The sequence below is a fragment of the Theropithecus gelada genome, unplaced genomic scaffold, assembly GCF_003255815.1.
Source record: "Theropithecus gelada isolate Dixy unplaced genomic scaffold, Tgel_1.0 HiC_scaffold_16070, whole genome shotgun sequence".
NCBI lineage: Eukaryota > Metazoa > Chordata > Mammalia > Primates > Cercopithecidae > Theropithecus > Theropithecus gelada.
This window is the reverse complement of record NW_020257847.1, coordinates 1-23117: the sequence shown is the minus strand read 5'-3', so window position 1 is coordinate 23117 and position 23117 is coordinate 1. Positions and strand designations below refer to the sequence as shown.

At 54.0% G+C, this 23117-nt stretch overlaps 1 protein-coding gene across 1 annotated transcript in view; it reads left to right on the top strand.

Annotated features, from left to right (window-relative positions):
- Nucleotides 1-23087, top strand: part of LOC112617344 (protein unc-13 homolog A-like) — a gene marked incomplete at its 5' end in the record, with an annotated part of 31342 nt that extends 8255 nt beyond the window's left edge. Inside the window, 10 exons of the mRNA XM_025374102.1 lie at nucleotides 511-634; nucleotides 1918-1923; nucleotides 3595-3633; nucleotides 4729-4758; nucleotides 6791-6847; nucleotides 7250-7330; nucleotides 7902-8049; nucleotides 14762-14854; nucleotides 16842-17001; nucleotides 19954-23087. Coding sequence (XP_025229887.1) covers nucleotides 511-634; nucleotides 1918-1923; nucleotides 3595-3633; nucleotides 4729-4758; nucleotides 6791-6847; nucleotides 7250-7330; nucleotides 7902-8049; nucleotides 14762-14854; nucleotides 16842-17001; nucleotides 19954-20254 — 1039 coding nt within the window. The remainder of the gene's footprint in view (nucleotides 1-510; nucleotides 635-1917; nucleotides 1924-3594; nucleotides 3634-4728; nucleotides 4759-6790; nucleotides 6848-7249; nucleotides 7331-7901; nucleotides 8050-14761; nucleotides 14855-16841; nucleotides 17002-19953) is intronic.
- Nucleotides 23088-23117: the final 30 nt, after the last annotated feature.

Sequence of the window (23117 nt, the reverse complement as noted above, 5' to 3'; positions counted from 1 at the left end):
TTGGCAGATGGATCATGGTGGACTGCCTGTCTCCTTCAACCCCTATCCATCCAACCACGATTTCTTTGCTGTTTTCCCTTTCAAGTCTGCCCTCTGACCATTCCCCTCCTGTTCCTCCTGGGCGTGGCCTTCTCCCTCATAGTCCCTGATCTCCATGCTTCCTGTTTCAGTTCCTCCCCCACACTGTTCTTTCAAACATGAAAGTCTGGCTGTGTCTCCCTCTTGAACACTCCATGGCTCCCCACTACCCCTATCCTCATGATAAGGCCCAAGGCTTCCTCGCAGACATTGAGGCCCCTTCCCATCTGGTCCCTGCTGACCAGTCCAACCACCACTCACTCTTTTCTTCATGCATCAGATATCATAGCCCCATCAAATCACCCAGGGGTCCCTGTACAGGCTGTGGGCCCTCTTTCCTATCTGTGGAATGCCTTGCCCACCTGTTAAGGGAAGGGGATCTGTGGGTTGGGGCCAACTGGGCCCTCTCTCAGACCTGCCCCTCGTCCCCAGCCTGACCCTCTTTGCCAAAATCTGTGAGAAGACGGTGCTGAAGCGAGTGCTGAAGGAGCTGTGGAAGCTGGTTATGAACACCATGGAGAAAACCATCGTCCTGCCACCCCTCACCGACCAGACGGTGAGACCTGCAGGGGGCCCGTGGAGATATTTGGGTCACATCCCTGGCGGGAGCCCAGAAAACTTGGTGCCTAGAGGCTGGGGGTTGAGAACAAAGGCATCCGGTCTCAGAGAGGTCATCCAGGCTCAAGGGCCATCCAAGGGTTATGGAAGCCACCAGAGGTCAGTGGGGGGCCATTCAGAGGTCAGAGAGGTCACATGGGGGTTAAAGATCATCGAAGAGTTAAAGAGGTCATTCAGAGTCCATTGTGGTTTCTCCAGGGTCGAAGACATCAGGGAGAGTCAAGAGAACGCTAAAGTCATAGAGGTCACATGTAGGTCAAAATAGCATTCAGAGGTCAGAGGTCATCTAGAAAACAAGTCAGCTTCAGGATCAAGGTTATCCTTGAGTCACGGAAGGCCCACATTGGCCAGGCACTGTGGCTCATGCCTGCAATCCCAGCACTTTGGGAGGTTTGAGGCGGGCAGATTGCTTGAGGTCAGGAGTTTGAGACCAGCCTGGGCAACATGGTGAAATCTCATCTCTACTAAAAATACAAAAATTAGCTGGATGTGGTGGCGCATGCTTGTTTTCCCGGCTTCTTGGGAAACTGAGGCACGAAAATTGTTTGAACCTGGGAGGTAGAGGCTGCAGTGAGCTGAGATGGTGCCACTGCACTCCAGCCTGGGCGACAGGGTGAGACCCTGTCTCAAAAAAAAAAAAAAAGAAGGCATACATAGACATCAGTGCGTTTTTCTAAGGGCTTTGGGGCTCATTCAAAAGCCAAAGAAGGGGGATACCATGGACTTCAAAGATTAGAGATCAATAGACCAGGGGGCTCCTGGAGGTCAGCCAGAGGTCATGGAGGGCATCCAAGGTCAAAGAGGTCAAGCAGAGGTCAGTGGCCATCCACAGACCAGGACCGATAGACCAGAGGCCATAATCTCCAGGGACCAGGGGGACCCAGACATCTGTAGAGGGATGTAGCTGGGCGTGGGTCCCTCCGGGAGGCGTCAGGAACCTGAGGACAGCAATGGCACTTGGGCTGTGGGCACGTTGCGGAGTGGGGAGGTCTTTCCCAGGTGGACCACGGAGGCTTGGGAAGGGTGCGCGGGGGGCCATAGATAGGCGATGATGGTGGGGGAGGCTCGGACTTCCCATCCTCCCGTCTCCTCTGGGCTGGGCTGGGGCAGGGGTTTTGCCCCTCCGTGCTGCCATCTCTGCCCCCTCCCTGGCCTTCCCGGGAGACTCATGGTACCTTATTCCCCCCTCCCCCACCGCCCCGCCCCCATCACGGCTGACAGATGATCGTAAGTAGAGGCCCGTCTGTCCGTCTGTCTGTCCGTCCTCTCTGTGTCTGGACTCAGCCCACCGCGTCGCTGCACCCCTCTCCCCACCCACCCAGCGCCCCCTCCTCACCCACCATCCTCCCTCCCGCCTAGATGTGCCTGTGTCTGTCTGGGGCGGGGCATGGGGTGAGGGCGGGGCTGGGAGGGAAGGAGACCACGCCTACCTTCTTTGTTCCATTGAAGTCCAGAGGAGCCCCCCTTACCGGCTTCCAAACCCAAATCCTAGCTCCTCCTTCGCAGCGGACCTGCCATCTAAGCGTAGAATCCAACCTTGCTCCTGGGCCCAAATGTCACCAGATGCCTTGAAGCTAGAAAGAGGATCAACCCCAGGATTCCTCTGACCTCCTCTTTGGGCTCTGAACTGTCAGCAGCTTCTCAGAATGCAGGTCCCCACCATGAGGGTCTCTACTTCTGATTCTTCTGCAATTCCATGCTCCAGACCATTCCTCGGTGCCCCAACACCCTGCCTACCCAACTCCCGCCATCCACACCGACACACACCAATCCCAGACATACACCCAGTTGACCAAGTGGGAGACTTTTGTCATGGCTTTGAAGTCAGGCAGATTTGGGGTCAAATCCTAGCCCAGCCACTCTCCCTCTGTGACCTTGGGAAGTCACTTGACCTCCCAGCCTCTGTTTTCTTGTCTGGAAAATGGGGCTCATTGTGTCACCTCCCTGAGGGTAGTTCTAAGAACCAACTGGCATGATGCATTAAAATACTCATCTCAGTATTGCCTGAACCCATGAAGTGGAGGTTGCAATGAGCTGAGATCCCGCCACTGCACTCTCAGTGACTGGCCCAGAGGCAGTGATCACTAAATCAGAGCTAATGGTGGTGGTGGTGGTGATGGTGGTGGTGATATGCAGACATGTATGAGAGCAGAGACAAAACAACTTCAGATTTTCCCTTTGTGGGCAAGACAAGGCTGTTACAAGATTTCACTTTGTCAAAAGTTTACAAGTGCTTACTTCCTGGTAGCTGCAGCCTGGGTCTTTGGCTATAACCACTTGGTGGCAGCATACCTGACCACAGGCAATGCTTTTGTAGGCAGGGGGATAAAGGAATTCACATTTAATGACTCCCCATATGCCAGACCTTCTCATAGCCCCTGTTTCAGCTCACCTTCATGATTACCCTTTGAGTGAGGTGGATATTATGATCCCCATTTTGCAGATGAGGAAAGCTGAGGCTCGGAGAGGAGTCACTTGTTCAAGGTCATATAGTAAATATATGCCAGTCAGGATTCAAATTCAGATCTGTCTGAATATGCAGCACATTTGCTTTCCTGTTAACCCAAGAACCAAGGGTCTCATGTGTACAGTAAATGTAAGTGGATTTTATTTTGGCAGTGACTTATTTCCCTTCTTTCTGGCTTTCTCTAGCTCTGTATCTGTATCTTTCTCTCTCTCTTTCCTGTCTCTAACTCACAGCATTTAAGAGTCAGTCATTAAAGTGTGCCCACACGTGCACACACACACACACAAACAAACACACTATCCCCATGCAACCCAGTCAAGTCCCCTGTGCTGTGTGGATTCCCCCATCCCCGTGAATATTCCTGTGAGCATCCCAGGTTCCCACCCTGCACGACTTGCCAGGTTGATCACCCTGTAACATTGTCTCTGCAGGGGAACCTCTTGAGAAAACATGGCAAGGGATTAGAAAAGGTAATGAGGGCCTCGTCTCACTGAGGCCCTGAGCTCCGGTGTCTGGGCATGCGTGTGCATGTGTGTGTGTCTGTGCACCTAGGCAGGAAGGGCAGCTGGGGGTCATGGGTAGGAGATAGCTGTCCTAACCAAGTCCTGCAAATCCAGAAGTCAGAGATGAAGTGATTCTCCAGGGACAGAACATGCAGTGTGTGTGCACATGTGAACTAATGTGTGTGCACAAACAGCTCCCATCCTCCCACAGTAGTACCCACAGGGCTCATCTGAGCCCTGGGCTCAGCTGAAATTCTGTGACTTCTTGAGGAGCCTATATGCTGGATCGCCACCCTGGATTGAGACGTGTTGTTTTTTATGTAGAAATTTTTTTTGTTGCTGTGCTAGTGCGTGCTTGTTGTTAAGGAGATGGGAGCTACAGCAACACGCAAGCAGCTGTCTTGCTGTGCACTTGTGCAGAAGATATTGTTGTACCTTTGTGCATATAAATGGAGTGCATAGCTTTGTGAATGTGGGTCACAGGGATTCACACATTCTCTACTTTCTCCGCCAGCCCTCTGGGGGGCATATTCAGTGTCCAGGCACCCTATATGTGGATGTGAATCCGTGTGGGGTCAAGGGTGTGTGGGTTTATGTGTGTGATTGTGCACATGCCTGCAAGTGTTTAGGAGTGCACGTATGTAGTTTAGTGTATGGGTTCTTCAGCATTGAGTGAACTTACAGTATATGTTAGTATGTTTTTTGTAGACTCGGGTGCTGGGATACAGGGGCAACCCCTTAGGAATGGAGGAGGAGAGATTCCTAGCCCTGTCTTATCTCCCCACCTCCCCAGGTGCCCCAGGCTGACTGTGGGATGAGGCTGCTTCCAGCCTCCTGGGCACCCTGAGCGTGTTCTGGCAGTCAAGGAGTCTGACCCCTAAACCCCCGCTGGGGGACAAGAGGAGGTGCTAGCTGGGGAGGGGGCCCACCATTAGACTCAGGACCTGGGGAGGAGCTCCTGGGCTGGGAAGTGAGACTGTGTTTTGAGGGGGCAGGGAAGTCCCACTGAGTATCCTCCCAGCAGTCACCAGAACTCTGACCTCCACCTGATTCTCTCCACAGGGCAGGGTGAAATTGCCAAGCCACTCAGACGTAAGACCGGCCTCTCACTGTCTGTCTGGCTCCCACCCCACTCCCCTCCACCCCACCCCTGTGCCCCCTTCCACCTCTGTGGTTCGTGCCGTCCGAGGGCGTACTGTGAAACTGTCTGTTGGTCTCTTCTTCCTTTGTCTGTCTGGCTTGCTCGTTTGGGGTGGTGGGTGGGGGGTTGGTGGGTAGGGCAGAGGGTACCCAGGAAGGCCCCTGAGCCCTGCCAGACTACAGGTGGGTGCAGCAGGGGAAACTGAGGCCCAGTTCGCTGGACCCCTGAATAACTGTGCCTTGTAAGAACCTCAGGATCACGACAAGAAATAAGAATAGTAACAGCCAAGATGATAATAATAATACTAGTAGGAATGACCAGGTGGCCAGCTGGTAGACTATAAACATCATTCAAATTTCCCCACTGTAAATGGGCCCCCTCCCCACATAGCCTCACCCAGGACCCCCAGACCATCCCAGGACCCAGTAATACAAGACTCGTTGCCTCAATACTCAGCCCCACCCTGTCCCCCAAGTTACCATGGGTATCCATGGTAGCCAGGGTGGGAATTGAGGCTCAGAGTATTCAGGGACAAGACTGGGGCCATCCAACAGTGAGAGAGGGGGCTAGAGACATGCCTTCCAGGCTGGGACCCCGTCTCCCTTAGCATTGCCCATGACTTTGAGACCAAGTGATAATTAGTGAACACTGAGCAAAGACATGTTTAGTTCAGACTAAGCCACAAAGTGGATATGATTTTCCCCATCTAGATGGGAAAACTGAGGCTCAGAGAGGTTAAGTGACTTGCCCAGGGCCACACAGCAGGGCTGCAATTTGAACCCAGGCCCATCTGGCTTGTCAGAGCCATCACCACATCACCATCTTGCCAGTGTCTGTTTGGGAGTGGGGTTGAGGATGGATATGGAGGTGTTTGTATAGAGGGAGGATTTTTCCTTTAAGAGGTCAGACTGGGCCGGGCATGGTGGCTCACGCCTGTAATCCCAGCACTTTGGGAGACCAAGGCAGGCAGATCACGAGGTCAGGAGATCGAGACCATCCTGGCTAACACGGTGAGACCCTGTCTCTACTAAAAATACAAAAAAAAATAGCCAGGCGTGGTGGCAGGCGCCTGTAGTCCCAGCTACTCGGGAGGCTGAGGCAGGAGAATGGCTTGAGCCCGGGAGGCGGAGCTTGCAGTGAGCCAAGATCGTGCAACTGCACTCCAGCCTGGGTGACAGAGCAAGACTCCGTCTCAAAAAAAAAGAGGTCAGACTGGCTGGCAACGTGGCTCAAGCCTGTAATCCCAGCACTTTGGGAGGCTGAAGTGGGAGGATCAATTGAGCCCAGGAATTCAAGACCAGCCTGGACAACACAGCAAGACCCCATCTCTATGAAAAAATTTCACAAATTAGCTGGACATGGTGGCTCACACGTGTAGTCCCAGCTACTGGGGAGGCAGGAGGATTGCTTGAGCCCAGGAGTTTGAGGTTGCAATGAGCTATGATCACGCCACTGCACTCCAGCCTGGGCAACAGAGGGAGACCCTGTCTCAAAAAAAAAAAAAAAAAAAAAAAAATCAGACTGAAAGTCCTGCCAGATTACAGGGGAAATTTCCCTGCAGAGGGGATGCTTCCTTGAGGAGGAGGAAGTGTTTTACCAGAGCCATTTTCTGAAACCGCAGCCCGGCCTTTTGTTTTCCCAAAGCTCCCTTTCCCTGGAAAACCCTGCCCACACCCACAAACACCACCGTCTGAGGCCCCCCCCAACCCACTGCCCCTCACAGTCTGGTCCCTGTCTGTTTCTCCCATTACACAAGCCTGGTTGAGGCTGAGAGGGTGGGTACTATCCCCACGGGACTGGGATTTTCAGGGACAAGCTCACCACATCCTCCTCAGTTCTTCCTGGGGAATTCCAGACCTCTGTCTCTGGGACACAATTATTGCCCTGCCCAGAGCCTTTGGGCAAGAACCAAGATGGTCTCTGGGGCTGGAGTGTCAGCTGTAGCGCCCCTGCCCTCACCCAGCTGTCTATTGTTACCCGCAGGGAACCCAGATGATCTTCAATGCAGCCAAGGAGCTGGGTCAGCTGTCCAAACTCAAGGTGAGGAGTGGGGCTGGAGTATGGGGTGAGGGACTGCTCCCCAAACTCATGTGGCTTCCAGGTTGCCACCATCCTGGGGGAGGGTTTGCAGGATGATGACGTGCATTACAGGCTCAAAGGACAGAAACTACTCACTGAAGCACAAGATATTTGCTCCCCAGTATGTCGGAAAGATGTGAATGGTTCAGCTTCAGGTACAACTTGATCAAGAGGGCAAGTCATTTGTTCAACAAGTATTTGTTGAGCACCTGCTGTGTACCAGTCACATATTGGGTGCTGGGATGATGAAAACATAGACCCTCAGCCCAGCTCCTCCAAGTTTAACAGGGATGAGACCCATAGGCACAGATTCCGAAGGTGGAGCCCACTCCACCCACGTGGCCCCTCTCCCCATCCATCCAGGACCACATGGTACGAGAAGAAGCCAAGAGCTTGACCCCAAAGCAGTGCGCGGTGGTTGAGTTGGCCCTGGACACAATCAAGGTGAGAGGCCCTACCCCTCCCCATGCCAGGTGGGGGGTGTAGAGGGTGTGGCTGCTGTGGTCATGGACCTAGGTTTGCCTCAGACCCACATTAATTCATTCAGTTGATAAACACTCCCTCATTCCCTCTTCTGTGCCAGAGCTGGGCTGGCTAATGCCGGAGCATTAAGGAGCCCCACGTCAGGGAAGACGGCTGGATACAGACATCCTCAGCCTTGTAGGATTAGGCTTGGGGTAGAGGGAAGGATGTGGGCTGGGGGAGCCCAAGGAGTGAGAAGGTATAGAGGGAAGGATGTAAAGGACCTTGTGCCAGGCGTTTCTTGAGGTGTAGAAGGGTAGAGGGAAGGATGGGGGCTGGGTGAACCCAAGGTGGGAGAAGCCAGGGCTTCCTGGAAGAGGGCATGTGAGAGGTGGGTTCTGAGGAATGCATAGGAGTTCACTAGGCAAAGCAAAGGAAGAGGTGAGAAAGTAGTAGCAGGAGGAATTGGGAGTGGTGACAGCAGGGCTACCCCGCCCTATGAGTGGGTAGAGCGTCCCACCAGCCTCACCTCTTCCCACCCTGTCCTCCCCAGCAATATTTCCATGCGGGTGGCGTGGGCCTCAAGAAGACCTTCCTGGAGAAGAGCCCGGACCTGCAATCCCTGCGCTATGCCCTGTCGCTCTACACACAGGCCACCGACCTGCTCATTAAGACCTTTGTACAGACGCAATCGGCCCAGGGTAAGGGCGCCCAGACCCCATCACCCTTTCGCGCTCCGCAGAGACAGCCCCGCCCCAAGCCTGTGCGGCTGTGCGGCTCACTCCCCCTGTGATGTCATGGATGGGGCGGAATTGACATCTCTGCACCAAGTCCGGGGACCAATGAGTGATCAAAGGTTCGTGGGGGCGGGGCCTCTGACGTCACAGGCCGGGAGGTGATTGTCAGCTCCTGGGAAAATCTGTGATGTCCTGGAGCCAGACAATGATTGGCAGCTCTGGGATGGAATGTCTTTGACATCAAGGACCAGGGCAGGCTTGATGACTCTTAGGTGTGGAACCTGTGACTTCGTAGGGCCACAAAGTGATTGTCATCTCCCAGGAAAATCTATGGTGTCCCAGGGCCAATGAATGATTGTCAGCTCCTGAGGGACCTGGACAGTCATGGGTCCAGGGAGTGGTTGACAGCTCTGGGAGACTTCAGGAGTGATTGACAGCTCAGGATGAGCAGGACCTCTGATGTCAAGGGGTCAAGGAATGATTGGCAGGTCCACGGGTGGGACCTCTGACTTCATGGTCCCGGGGAGTGGTTGAAGTCCCCTGAGGAGGGACCTCTGTGACGTCATGGGGCTAAGGAATGATTGACAGCCCCGAGGGTGGGAGGGACCTCGACTTGGTGGGGGAGGCTGGACGGAGAGGGAGTTCCCATTTCTCAAACTCTCTCTCTCTTTCTCTCTGTCTTTTGCTTCGGTCTCCTGTCCCTCTCTGAGTGCACACACACGGCAGCTGGGGCTGGATGGAGGGCGGGATTCCTTGGGGACCGCCCCCCTTTTCAAAATTGGTCCCAACAAGGGCAAGAAGTTTGGCAGCTTGACCTCAGGAGGGAGAGGGAGAATCGCCATCGACACCCAGCCTGGGGCGAGGGGAGTAAAGGCCTGTGGCCTCCGACGGCCCCCTTCCCCCCGGATCCAGCCAGCCCAGGGCCCTCCGTGGGCGCTGGGTCTCTGAGCTCAGCTTCCCTTCCAGTCCTGGCTGCTTTTAGTGTCTCTGGCGTCCGTGGAGCAGGAGGCTGTCTGTCTGTCTCTCCGTCTGTCTGCAGCTGACGTTTCTCTCTCTCTTGTTTTTCCTCCCTCTCACTCGCTGTCCCCTCTCCGCGCCTCCCTTGCCCGCTCCACACACACTCCTCCATCCTCACCTCTCACTGGCTCGTCTCTCCCCGCTCCCCATGCTTCCCACCTCTCTCCCCTCTCCACCCCCCAATTAGTCCATGGTGGAAAAGGTACTAGGTTTACCCTTAGTGAAGACATTTATCCTGAGAAGGGTACGTGCCTCCGCCGCCCCCCCCCCCCCCCCCCCCCCCCCCCTCGCCTGGGGCCCGGTGCCTGCGCCCCTCCCGGCCCCGGCTAGTAAAAGGATCGTCCTTCTGCCTCAGGGGCCTGCAGGGCTGCCGCCCAGGCCTGAGCAGCTTGGAGGGCCCAGGCGGGTGAGGGGGAAGGACGATTTGCTGGTTCTACATGGGGAAGAAGTGATTCCAGTGAGAATCCCAGAATTCATTTCTCCTGAAATGACACATTTTTTTAAGCCAGATCCTGGGACCCCGGGACAGTCACCTGTCAGATTAAGAGCTGGGCTGTGATTCCAGCCCAGCCACTCCATGGGTAGGCACCTTGGGCAAGAATCTGATTCCCTGAGCCTCAGTTTTCTCATCTGTAAAATGGGGACAGTCAAGGACCCTACTTCATAAGATTATTGTTATCGATATTATTATTATTTAGAGACAGGGTCTCCTTCTGTCACCTAGGCTGGAATGCAGTGGTGCAATCACTGCTCACTGCAGCCTCCCTCCTGTGCTCAAGTGATCCTCCTGCCTCAGCCTCCCGAGGAGCTGGGACTACAGGCACATGCCACCATGGCTAGCTAATTTTTAAATTTTTTTTGTAGAGAGGGGGTCTCACTTTGTTGTCCGGGCTCATCTTGAGCTCCTGGCCTTAAGTGATCCTCCTCCTTGGCCTCCCAAAATGCTGGGATTACAGGTGTGCGCCACTATGCCAGGCTGAGGAGATTATTTTTAGGATTGAAGGAGTTACATTTAGAGCGATTTCTGGCAGATAGTAAGATCTCAGCAATTCCTCACTGTTATTAATGTTCTTTCATTCTTTCTTTCTTTTTTTTTTTTTTTTTTTTTTTTTGAGATGGAGTTTTGCTCTTGTTGCCCAGGCTGGAGGGCAATGATGCAATCTTGGCTCAACCTCCACCTCCTGGGTTCAAGCGATTCTCCTGCCTCAGCCTCCCAAGTAGCTGGGATTACAGGCATGCGCCACCACGCCCAGCTAATTTTGTATTTTTAGTAGAAACAGATTTCTCCATGTTGGCCAGGCCGGTCTTGAAATCCAGACCTCAGGTGATCCGCCCACCTCAGCCTCCCAAAGTGCTGGGATTATAGGTGTGAGCCACCACGCCTGGCCATTATTACTGTTCTCATTAATATATTTGATGTCACATTTCCTAGCATAGAAAACAGTGAACACTTATCAGGCTCTAACGCTGAGCAGGACCTTGCGCCAGGCATTTCTTGAAGAATCTATGCTTGGTTTTGTTGTTGTTGTTGTTTGAGACAGAGTCTCACTCTGTGACCCAGGCTGGAATGCAGTGGCGAAATCTCAGCTCACTGCAACCTCCGTTCGCCTCCTGGGTTCAAGCGATTCTTGTGCCTCAGCCTCCTGAGTAGCTGGGATGACAGGCCTGCACCACCACACCTGGCTAATTTTTGTATTTTTAGTAGAGACGGGGTTTCGCCATGTTGGCCAGGCTGGTCTTGAACTCCTGGCCTCAAGTGGTCCACCTGCCTTGGCCTCGGCCTCCCAAAGTGCTAGGATGACAGGTGTAATCCCAGCACCTGACCAGTTTGTTTTCAATTTGAGGCAGGTGCTGTCACCCGGGCTGGAGTGCAATGATGAAATCTCAGCTCACTGCAGCCTCCACCTCCTGGGCTATGTTGCCCAGGCTGGTGTCAAACTCCTGGCCTCAAATGATCCTCCCACCTCGGCCTCCCAAAGTGCTGGGATTACAGGCATGAGCCTCCGTGCCTAACCTTCTTGGGGAATCTGAAACAGATTTCTTTAACTGCCCCACGAGGGGTCCATCATTCCACAGATGAGATGCTGAGAGCCAAAGGAGATTCAACCACTTGTCCGAGGAACCTTCACCTGCAGGAGTCCCGGGACTTGGGGAGTGGGGAGTGGGGTTGGAAGAAGCACTGAGAGGCCCAGGACAGACCCTTCCTCACGGAGCCAGCAAAGCATGGGATGGGGGCACCCAGCACTGCCCCCCTCCCCCCTTCTTACTAGCTTTGGCCTTGGTCTGACCCCTCACCCGACCCACCACTGTCCAATTCCCCCCGGCACCCCAGTCTGGCCCGGATTGAGCTTGCTATGAAGCATCGGCCTGGGGGAGGGCAGGGCGGCTGAGCATGTGACTGGTGGCGCGGGGCGGGGGTGGAATGGGAGCCTGAGGCAACAAGGAAGGCGGCCTGGGGTGGGCAGCAAAGACCGGGGCCACATACCCCAGTCCTGGGGTGATGGGGGTTTCCAGGCCCCTGTGCTTCCCAACCCTCAGTCACTTCCTGTCCAGCGCGAGGTAACCCAATCAGCCTTGGACTGACCCAACTTCCCGCCCTCACCTCTGACTTTCCCTTTCTTCTCCCCATGCATGGGGTGGTCCAGGAGTGGGGAGCTGCCTGGTAGGGGCTGGGGAGGGGCTGGTGGAGGTGCTGGCGGTCACAGGTCCACAGGCCCCACAGGATGCCCTTTTGAGTCACGGAAGGCGGGACTGGACGAGATTCTTACAGGCTGCCGCATCCATGATCCCCATTGGAACCATGGAGGACACGTGTGACCCCACACAGAAGCCCACCACACCACGATTCAAGCAGACAAGGGAACTTGTTGACTCCAGAATGGAAAAATTAGGGGTTGAGGCCGGGCAGGGTGGCTCATGCCTGTAATCCCAGCACTTTGGGAGGCTGAGTTGGGTGGATCACTTGAAGTCAGGAGTTTGAGACCAGCCTGGCCAACATGGTGAAACCCCATCTCTACTAAAAATATAAAAATTAGCCAGGCATGTGGGTGGATGCCTGTAATCCCAGCTACTCAGGAGGCTGAGGCAGGAGAATTGCTTTACCTGGGAGGCGGAGGTTGCAATGAGCCAAGATTGCGTCATTGCACTCCAGCCTGGGGACAGTGCAAGACTCCGTCTCAAAAACAAAAAAGAAGGCCGGGTGCGGTGGTTCACGCCTGTAATCCCAGCACTTTGGGAGGCTGAGGCAGGAGGATCACCAGGTCAAGAGATCGAGACCATCCTGGCCAAAATGGTGAAACCCCGTCTCCACAAAAAAAATACAAAAAGGCCGGGCGCGGTGGCTCAACCCTGTAATCCCAGCACTTTGGGAGGCCGAGGCGGGTGGATCACGAGGTCAGGAGATCGAGACCATCCTGGCTAACATGGTGAAACCCCGTCTCTACTAAAAATACAAAAAACTAGCCGGGCGTGGTGGCGGGCGCCTGTAGTCCCAGCTACTCGGAGGCTGAGGCAGGAGAATGGCATAAACCCGGGAGGCGGAGCTTGCAGTGAGCCGAGATCGCGCCACTGCACTCCAGCCTGGGTGACACAGCGAGACTCCGTCTCAAAAAAAAAAAAAAAAAAAAAAAAAAAACAAAAAACNGCAGGCGCCTGTAGTCCCAGCTACTCGGGAGGCTGAGGCAGGAGAATGGCGTAAACCCGGAAGGCGGAGCTTACAGTGAGCTGAGATCCGGCTACTGCACTCCAGCCTGGGCAACAGAGCGAGACTCCATCTCAAAAAAAAAAAAAAGGAAGAAAAGAAACTTAAGATTCTGCACTAGAAGGGAAGTACGGGTAAGGAAAATAAAATATGCTCCTACTAGCTGTCACATCAGGAGGGATGAGGATTCTGAGCCAGGTGATGCAATGAGGTGACCTGTGGGGCTGGATCAGAGTTAACAAGGGCAAGAATGGGGTGAGTGGGGAGAGGTAATAGTAACCTACTGGAAAGGGCCACTATTGGAAGGAGTGTTGTAGATCGCAAAAACCACTTTGATTATTTCAGAGTGAGGTGGGAGCCATGGAAGAGTTTGTTTTTGCTTTGTTTTGTTTCCTTTTTATACAGTCTTACTGTGTCACCCAGGCTCAAGTGCAGTGGCGGGATCATAGCTCACTGCAGCCTTAACCTACTGGGATGGGATTAGGCGATCCTCCTGCCTCAGCCTCCCAAGTAGCTGGGACTACAGGTGCACGCATCACCATGCCTGGCTAATTTTCTTTTCTCTCTCTTTTTTTTTTTTTTTTGAGACAGGGTCTCTCTCTGTCACCCATGCTGTAGTGCAGTGGTTCAATCTGGGCTCACTGCAACCTCTGCCTCCCAGGTTCAAGTGATTCTCCTGTCTGAGCTTTCCAAGTAGCTGGGATTACAGGCGTGCACTACCACGCCCGGCTGATTTTTGTATTTTTAGTAGAGACAGGGTTTCACCATGTTGGCCAGCCTGGGCTCGAACTCTTGAACTCAAGTTATCTGCCCACCTTGGCCTCCCAAAATGCTGGGATTACAGGCATGAGCCCTCCAAAGTACTGGGGTTACGGCATGAGCCACCACTGCCCAACCCACGGAAGAGTTTTGAGCAGAGGAGGAACATGATCTGACTTTTAAATTTTATTTATGTATTTATTTTTTAATTTTCTGAGACAGGGTCTCACTCTGTCACCCAGGTTGAAGTGCAGTGGTGCGATCTCATCTCACTGCAGCCTGGACACTTCTGAGCTCAAGCGTCCCTCCCACCTCAGCCACCAGAGTAGCTGGGGCTACAAGCACGCGCCACCATGGCCACTAATTTTTGTATTTATTGTAGAGATGGGGTTTTGCCGTGTTGCCCAGGCTAGTCTCAAACTCCTGGGCTCAAGGGAGCCTCCTGCCTCACTCTCCCAAAATGCTGGATTACAGCAGTGAGCCACCGTGCCCTGCCGACAAGCTCTGACTTAATACAATTTTTCTGGCTGGTATATTGAGAGTTGATGAAAGAATGGAAGGAGGGAGACCAGTAAGGAGGCTAATGCGATAGTCCAGGCATGGGATGCTGGGGGCAGGTGTAGGATACAGGTAAAAGACATATGGATGTATTTTGAAGGTAGAGCTGGCAGGATTTTCCAGTTTATGGGCACCTAGGGAAGAAGTGAAGACAAAGAAGAGAGTCAAAGATTGAGGTGCAGGGTTAGTTTGAGGACCCACAGAGGAGAAAATGACAAAAGGGGGTTGGAAGGAGTGACAACTATGTAGGATGAGAATCTGGAGGTGGTGACGTTGTTGCAGCCAAGAGGACAAACAGCCACAGGAGGCCAGGGTGCCAGATGTTGCCAAGATGTAGTGTAACGCGAAGACTGAATTTTGACAACATGGCAGTCAATGGAATAAGAAAAAAGAAAAGAATTGCATTAGGCTCAGAGAGGTTAAGCGATCTACCCAAGATCACACAGCAAGGCAGTAAAAGGCCAGAACCCAGGATTCTTGGCTTCCCAAGAGCACCTCCTATCCCGGCCCCCCTCAGTGCCTCCCTAACAGGGCTGATGACCTGGTGCCGCCAGCACGGGTGGGTGGGAGGCCGTCAAGGTCCCTCCTGGTGGGTGGGAAAGAACAGAGCTCATGCTGACCATCCTCCCCTGCCCTGCCCAGGCTTGGGTGTAGAAGACCCTGTGGGTGAAGTCTCCGTCCACGTTGAGCTGTTTACTCATCCAGGAACTGGGGAACACAAGGTCACAGTGAAAGGTGAGTGGTCTGAGGTGGGAGGGACTTGCTGGGTTCCAAAACAGAAATCAAATTCAAACTGGCTTAAGCAATACCCTTTTTTGTTGTTGTTGTTTAATGGTCCATAAAATGGAAATGTCCAGAGGTCACCACCTTCAGGCATGGCTGGATCCAGCAGTGTAAACAGTGTTATAAGACTGAATCCCACTTTCTCCATCTCTCAGCCCTGCTTTCCTTTTCTTGTCTTTTGTTGACTAGAACACAGATTGGGTTGTTTTTGACATGGCTTAAATAAGACAGAATTAGGCCAGGTGTGGTGGCTCAGGCCTGGAATCCCAGTACTTTGAGAGGCCGAAGCTGGCGGATCACTTCAGGCCAGGAGTTCGAGACCAGCCTGGCCAACGTGGTGAAACCCTTTCTCTACTAAAAATTCAAAAAGTAGCGGGGTGTGGTGGTGTGCGCCTGTAATCCCAGCTACTCAGGAGGCTGAGGTGGGAAGATCGCTTGAACCTGGGAGGTGGAGGTTGCAGTGAGCTGAGATCGCGCCACTGCACTCCAGCCTGCGTGACAGAGTGAGACTCCATGTAAACAAATGAACAAAAATGATAGAATTAGTTTTCCTCTGGGGTAACAGTCTAAGAGCAACCAGCCTCAAGCTGATACGACAGCTTCGTGGTGCTGGTGATCTGTGCTGCTGACATCTTTTGTTGCATTTTCTTTTTTTTTTTTTTTTTTTTTTTTTTGAGATGGAGTCTCGCTCTGTCGCCCAGCCTGGAGTGCAGTGGCCAGATCTCAGCTCACTGCAAGCTCTGCCTCCCAGGTTTATGCCATCCTCCTGCCTCAGCCTCCCAAGTAGCTGGGACTACAGGCGCCCACCACCTCGCCCGGCTAGTTTTTTGTATTTTTTAGTAGAGACAGGGTTTCACCATGTTAGCCAGGATGGTCTCGATCTCCTGACCTCGTGATCCGCCCGTCTCGGCCTCCCAAAGTGCTGGGATTACAGGCTTGAGCCACCGCGCCCGGCCCTTTTGTTGCATTTTCATCCCTAATGTGTTGTTGTTGTTTGTTTGTTTTAGAGGCCAGAGTCTCACTCTGTTGCCCAGGTTGGAGTGCTGTGGTGCAATTATAGCACACTGCAGCCTCAAACTCCTGGGCTCTAGCAATCCTCCTGCCTCCGCTTCCGGAGTCGCTGGGATTGCAGGCATGCAGCATCACACCTGGCTACTTTTTAAATTATATTTTTGTAGAGATGGGGTCTCACTCTGGTATCCAGGCTGGTCTCAAACTCCTGGCCTCAAGCAATCCTTCCACATGGGCCTCCCAAAGTGCTGGGATTGCAGACGTGAGCCACCACACCTGGATTCAAATGTGTTTTTCCTCCACTGTAGGCTCATAAAGAGCTCAGCCCCCACAAGCATTGCAGACTGCGGCTAGAGGAAGGGGAAAGTTTAGGGTTCACTCCCTGCCTTTTAAACTACAGTGGAGAAGTAGTACACGTGATTTTTTTTCTCTCATCTCATTGGCCAAAACATAGTCATATGACCACACTTAGCTACATGGGAATGCTGGGAAATGTAGTCTTTATTTCAGACATGGTTTTTGGCGGGCGGGGGAGTTGTTTTTGTTTTGTTTTTATTTTTATTTTTTTAGACAGGATCTCGCTTTGTCACACAGGCTGGAGTGCAGTGGCACAATCTCAGCTCACTGCAACCTCCGCTTCCCAGGCTCAAGCAATCCTCCTGCTTTAGCCCCACAAGTATGTGGGACTACAGGCATATGCCACCACACCCAGCTAATTTTTGTATTTTTCGTAGAGACAGGGTTTCACCATGTTGCCCAGGCTGGTCTCAAACTCCTGGACTCAAGCGATCCACCTGCCTCCTGAAGTGCTGGGATTACAAGCATGAGCCACTGCGCCCAGCCTTGGGGCAGGTTTTGAGAGCCACAAACATTTACTTTTTCCAACTGGGAGAACCTGACCTGTCTTACCCTCTACCTCCCCCAACAGTGGTGGCTGCCAATGACCTCAAGTGGCAGACTTCTGGCATCTTCCGGCCATTCATCGAGGTCAACATCATTGGGCCCCAGCTCAGCGACAAGAAACGCAAGTTTGCGACCAAATCCAAGAACAATAGCTGGGCTCCCAAGTACAATGAGAGCTTCCAGTTGTGAGTTTGGGATGCTGCGAAGAGCATGGGGGCAAGGGCAGGGGCATCCACGAGGTGAACCCCAAAGCCAGCTAGGCAGGAGGGATCTGGGATCTGGGCCCGAGAATGGGAGAGGCCACATTCTAGGTGCGGGTGCTGGAAAGGGAGACACCTTAGTAGTGCAGGAATGGCATCAGGGAGGGGACACGAGGATGGAGGTCACCTTTGGGAGCAGGCAGATCCCAGGGGAGGCAATGAGTAGAGTGGAGTAACTTCGTGATGAAGACTTGTGGAGGGGAGGGAAAGTCTGGGTAGGAAGTGCATGTTGGGCAGGGCCATTGCTGGGGCTGGAGACTCTGTCTGGTGAAGGAATGAGGGTGGCAGTGATGAGGCTTATGAGTGGGGGGCTGAGGGACCTGGGGACAGGACCGAGGTCGCATGGGGGTGGGGACTACTGGAGTCCACATTGAGCCTTGTCAGGACCGTCGGGGCAGCCCATCTGGAGGAGTCGGCTCTGGGGACAGGAGTGGAGTGTGGATGGATCCCAGGCATGGGGGTGGGGTCACACTGGATGGAGGTTCTCGGAGTTGGGAGTGGGCCTAGGCTGCGGGTATCAGGATAGGGTCTAGAGGATGCTGATGATGTGGAGAGCATAAAAATGTCTGCTCTGGCCTGGTGTGGTGGCTCACGCCTGTCATCCCAGCACTCTGGGAGGCCGAGGCAGACAGATCACCTGAGGTCAGGAGTTCAAGACCAGCCTGACCAACATGGTGAAACCCCGTCTCTACTAAAAACGCACAAAAAAATTAGCCAGGTGTGGTGGCGCACGCCTGTGATCCCAGCTACTCAGGACGCTGAGGCAGAAGAATCGCTTGAACCCAGGAGGTTGCAGTGAGCCAAGATCGAGCCATTGCACTCCAGCCTGGGCAACAAAAGCGAAATTCCATCTCAAAAAAAAAAAAAAGTCTGCTCTGCCCGAGCATGGTGGCTCACGCCTGTAATCTCAACACTTTGGGAAGCCAACTTGGGCAGATCACTTGAGGCCAGGAGTTCGAGACCAGCCTGGCCAGCGTGGTGAAACTACATCTCTATTAAAAATATAAAATATTAGCTGGGTGTTGTGGTGGGCGCCTGTAATCCTAGCTACTCGGGAGGCTGAGACAGGAGAATCATTTGAACCCAGGAGGTGGAGGTTGCAATGACCCCAGATGGCGCCATTGCACTCCAGCCTGGGCTACAGAGCGAGACTCAAAAAAAATTAAAAATACAGAAATTAGCCGGGTGTGGTGGCAGGCGCTGGTAATCCCAGCTACTCCAGAGGGTGAGGAGTATGAGAATCGCTTGAACCCAGGAGACACAGGTTGCAGTGAGCCATGATTGTGCCATGGCACTCCAGCCTGGGCGACAGAGCAAGAAGACTGTCTCAAAAAAAAAGTCTGTTCACGGGGGTAGATGGTGGTGGTTAGCGGAGGTAAAGTTGGGGTCATGTGGGCTGGATCCTTGGGTCAAGTGTCAGCCTCATAGAGCACTGGGGCAGGGCAATGTTGGATGTTCTTGGGGGACAAAAGTGCAGACAAAAGTAGTCCCAGCTACCTGGGAGGCTGGGGCAGGAATATCGCTTGAGCTCAGGAGTTTAAGGCTGTAATGAGCTATGATTGTGCCACTGTACTCCAGCCTGGGTGACCGACATAGCGAGACCCTGTCTTTAAAAAACCAAAAATCTATGGGCCAGGCACGGTTGCTGACGCTTGTAATCCTAGCACTTTGGGAGGCCAAGGCAGTGGATCACCTGAGGTCAGGAGTTCGAGACCAGCCTGGCCAACATGGTGAGACCGCCCATCTCTACTAAAAATACAAAAAATCAGCCGGGTGTGGTGGTGCATGCCTGTAATCCCAGCTACTAGGGAGGCTGAGGCAGAAGAATCGTTTGAACCCGGGAGGCAAAGGTTGCAGTGAGCCGAGATTGTGCCACTGCACTCCAGCCTGGGTGACAGGGGAAGACGCCCGCTCAAAAAATAAATAAATATAATAAAATAAATACATAAAAATGCACAGAGGTAACGGTAAATCAGAGCTGGTTAGCTGGTATCATCTAGGGGGGCTGGGAGCTCTTATGGGACAAGATTGAAGCCAGTTCCAGGTCATGTCAGCACAGGGCGCTTGGTCAGAAGGTTTTGGGGCGATTGGCCCCCTTAGGGAATACTCAGGAGGAGAAGCATGGTCTAGTGGGAGGTCAGATGTCAGCCAGGGTGGGCCGGAGTACTTCAGGGATAGAGGTGCAACCTGGGAGGGGGACAAGAGGGAGCAGCTGGGCGGCGTGGCCCTGTAGGAGGGGCTCTTATCCAGCCGGCGTCAGGGCAGGTCACTGGGACTGCTTAGGAGCAGGAGCACAGGTGAGGGGCATGCGGGCGGTGGTGTCACCCATGGTGAGGCACCAGGGCAGGCTCATGTCTGCAGGGCATCTTGGAAGTAAGAGGGGTGGGCTGGGGGTGTGGGGAGCTGGGGAAAGGGCCACGTCGTGGGTCTAGAGGAGAGCCTGGTTAAAGAGCTTCTGGATGGGACATTAGGGGCGGGGCCGTGCGGGCAGCAGTTCAGCCGGCAGAGGGCACAGGCGCGGGTATCTCAGGGTGCGGCCATGGCCTTGCGGGGCGGTGTCTGAGGAAAGGGTTAGAGGGGCGGGAGCTGGAGTAAAACTATGCGGTCATTTTTCCGTGGGTGGAAAAACGGGACAAACAGGCGTGGGTATGGCCCAGCTCGAGATCAGCTGTTGTGGGCATGGCCAAGCGCAGGGTTGTAGGGCACGTAACGGGGCAGGGGCGGGGCTAGCGTAGCGTGGGAGGTGATAGGTGTGGGTACCCCGGGGTCGTCCTCCCGGGTGTGGTCCTCCCGGGCGTGGGCGTGGCCAGCAAATGCGGTGGGGGCGGGGCATCACTGTGGGTGTGGCCTGACTCTCGTTCCCCCCGCCCCCCGCAGTACGCTGAGCGCCGACGCGGGCCCCGAGTGCTACGAGCTGCAGGTGTGCGTCAAGGACTACTGCTTCGCGCGCGAGGACCGCACGGTGGGGCTGGCCGTGCTGCAGCTGCGCGAGCTGGCCCAGCGCGGGAGCGCCGCGTGCTGGCTGCCGCTAGGCCGTCGCATCCACATGGACGACACCGGCCTCACGGTCCTGCGAATCCTCTCGCAGCGCAGCAACGACGAGGTGGCCAAGGAGTTCGTGAAACTCAAGTCCGACACGCGCTCAGCCGAGGAGGGTGGTGCCGCGCCTGCGCCTTAGCGCGGGGCGGGCGGCCGAGCGGCACTGCGCCTGCGCGGAGGGCGCTGGGCGGGGAGGGGCTTGCGTCTCGGTGGGACCTCCCCAGGGGCGGGGCTCGGGAGACTACACGCCGAGGGTGGGCTGCGCCTACGCCCTTGACTGAGCTCTCCCTTTTGGAGAATTAGGAATGGAGGATGCCCCGCCCTCTCGGGAGGCCACGCCCAAGGGCGCGATGAAGGAAGAAGCCACATCCCCAACTTGAGGCCACGCCCCCAGCATCTAGGGGGCATTTTGAGCTGGGATGGGGGAAACCTCGTCCCCATGGAGGAGGCCACATCCCGGGGCTCCGGTACTGGGAGGCACAGCCTCCTGTCCCCTGGAAAAGCCATAAGACGGGACCCAGACCCCTGGGACCCCAGACCAATTGCCAAGCATGGAAATCTCAGCTCCCTCAAGGGGGGGCCCTGGGCAAGGGATAGAGCTCCCTGGAGGGCCCCTCTAGGTGATCTGGGGACTGGAGGGACCAGGATTCTGGTTGGAGGGCCCCGGAATACCGGAGTCCCTTTAGATGTTTGTGCAAAAAATAAATGGGGGGAGGGGGGAGGATGGGATTTCAAAAGCACATGCGCCCTTGGGCGCCCAAACCCTGGGGGCCGAGGGGACGGCTCTGGGGCACCCACGCTGCCCCTACTTCCCTTTGGGAGTTTGCCTCTCCCTCTCCCCCTACAAACCCAGTCCTCATATCATAGATTTCAACACACCCATTTGACAGATGGCAAAACTGAGGCTCAAAGAGCTGCTTGAGACTTGGCCGAGGTTCCAGCTGCCATACCCTCTATTCCTCTCCCTTAGGCCTGTGTGCCCCATGAAAGGGTGGGCTGAGATCGGGATGACCTGACACAGCTCCCTATTGCTGCTAATTCCCCCTCGGGGGCCTCCTCCAAGGGGTGGGAGTTCCAGGCCAAGAACCCTACTTTGCCTTTCCTTCTCCGGCTGCCAAGCAAGACCCCTGTCCTCAGCCCTTTCTCCTGGCACTCCATGGGGGATGCCATGAGGACCTCCCACCACAAAAGAGAATTTGGGATCCCCTGGTCCCAGGTTTCTCCACCCCTTCTTCCTTTCCCAGAATTTTCCAAATAGGAAAGAACAGAAAGAGACCAGAAACTCTAGGGGGGAGAGAGAGAATGAGAGAGAGAGAAAGAGAGAGAGAGAGAGAGAGAGAGAGAAACCCAAACACAGTGAGAGCTTAGTCTCCAAGATCCTATTTATTGATTCAAACACCCAAGCCACAGGATACCTCAGATGGCCCTCTAGCCTGCTGGAAGCTCTTTCTCCAGTAAGCAAAGTTGCAGTGACTTGGCTGCAGTTAACCTTGTGCACACAGGACCTTAGGGGAAAGTTCAGTGTGGACCATGTTTGCTCTGGGATCTGCTTTTCCTCGTGCTTGTATGGCACGCCTTTTTCTGCTGGATTGAGAAAGACAAGATTTTGCTGTGCTAGGGAGAAATGAAAACGGGGTGAGATGAGTAACTGGGTTCCTGGAGGATGGAACATCAGATGGGGAGGCTTTCTGAGGTGAAGAATGAGAGGGAACCACTTACTAGAGAGAAAAGAGCTCCAGGCCTGGGAACAGCATGTGCGAAGGCCAGGAGAGGAGAACTGTTGAAATAAGGAGAAAGGTGGCACAGCTGGAGCTGAGCCAGCAAGGGGGATCATGAGGAGCCTTGGGGTTGGGGAGATCTGCAGAAGCATCAGACCAGGCAGGACCTTGTACGCTGTCCTGAGGAGTTTCACTTTTATTCTAAGACAGTCGGGGAGCTCCAGGAGATGTTTAAGCTGGGGAGAGATTGGATTCCAGCCTGCAAAAGCTGTTTTGTGAAGACTAAAACCAGTGAGGAGGGGTGGGGGTGCTTTGGAGACACTGAAATGGATTATTGGAAAGATTCTGAAGGCTGTATTGAAAAGACACCTATAACTGTGGACATGGCTATAATCCCAGCATTTTGGGGAGGCTGAGGCTGGTGGATCACTTAAGGTCAGGAGTTTGAGACCAGCCTGGCCAACGTGGTGAAACCCCGTCTCCGCTAAAAATACAAAAATTAGCTGGGTGTGGTGGTGCATGCCTGTAATCCCAGCTACACAGGAGACTGAGGTGGGAGAATTGCTTGAACCCTGGAGGCAGAGGTTGCAGTGAGCCAAGATCACACCACTGCACTCCAGCCTGGGTAACAGACCAATACTCCATTCCCTCCCCTCTACCCCCCCCCCCAAAAAAAAAAATCCTGCGCTTAGATGAGCTCCATGGCTGCTGAGTACAGTTGTCCCAGTTGCACACTGCCCAAGGGTTTGGCATCGCTAAGAAGGCCACATGCAAATCCTAGACATTGAGTGTTGTATGTTTATGACCTTGGTGTCCCAACATGTGAATGGCCCAAGTGTCTGGAAGAAGTGGCGCCACTTTCTAATTTGCTTGAAGGTGTTGCGTGTCCCCTAAATTCAGACAGATGCAGGTAACTGGAGGTTCTGAACCAAAGGCTAAAATGCAAATTCTCATAAAGGATTGGGAAGCTGTAGCCAGGGATAAGCTTATGTGACTGTTATATGGGCTGAGGAGCAGATGTGAATTTCGGACCATGCCATGCCTGAGGGTGGGGGTCGGATGGATGGATGATTCAGGGTTGTAACCCGTAGAGCCCAAAGGGGAAGTGATCTGTGACCTGTGGTGAGGGTGACCTGGAACATTTTTGGATGGCTGGAAAGAAATGGGGAAATTGAGCTGCCTGAGATAGTCAGGATATTTCCCAAAAGATTCCTTAGGAGTCTTTCTGGTCAAGACCTGTGTGTGTGTGTGTGTGTGTGTGTGTGTGTGTGTGTGTGTGTGTGT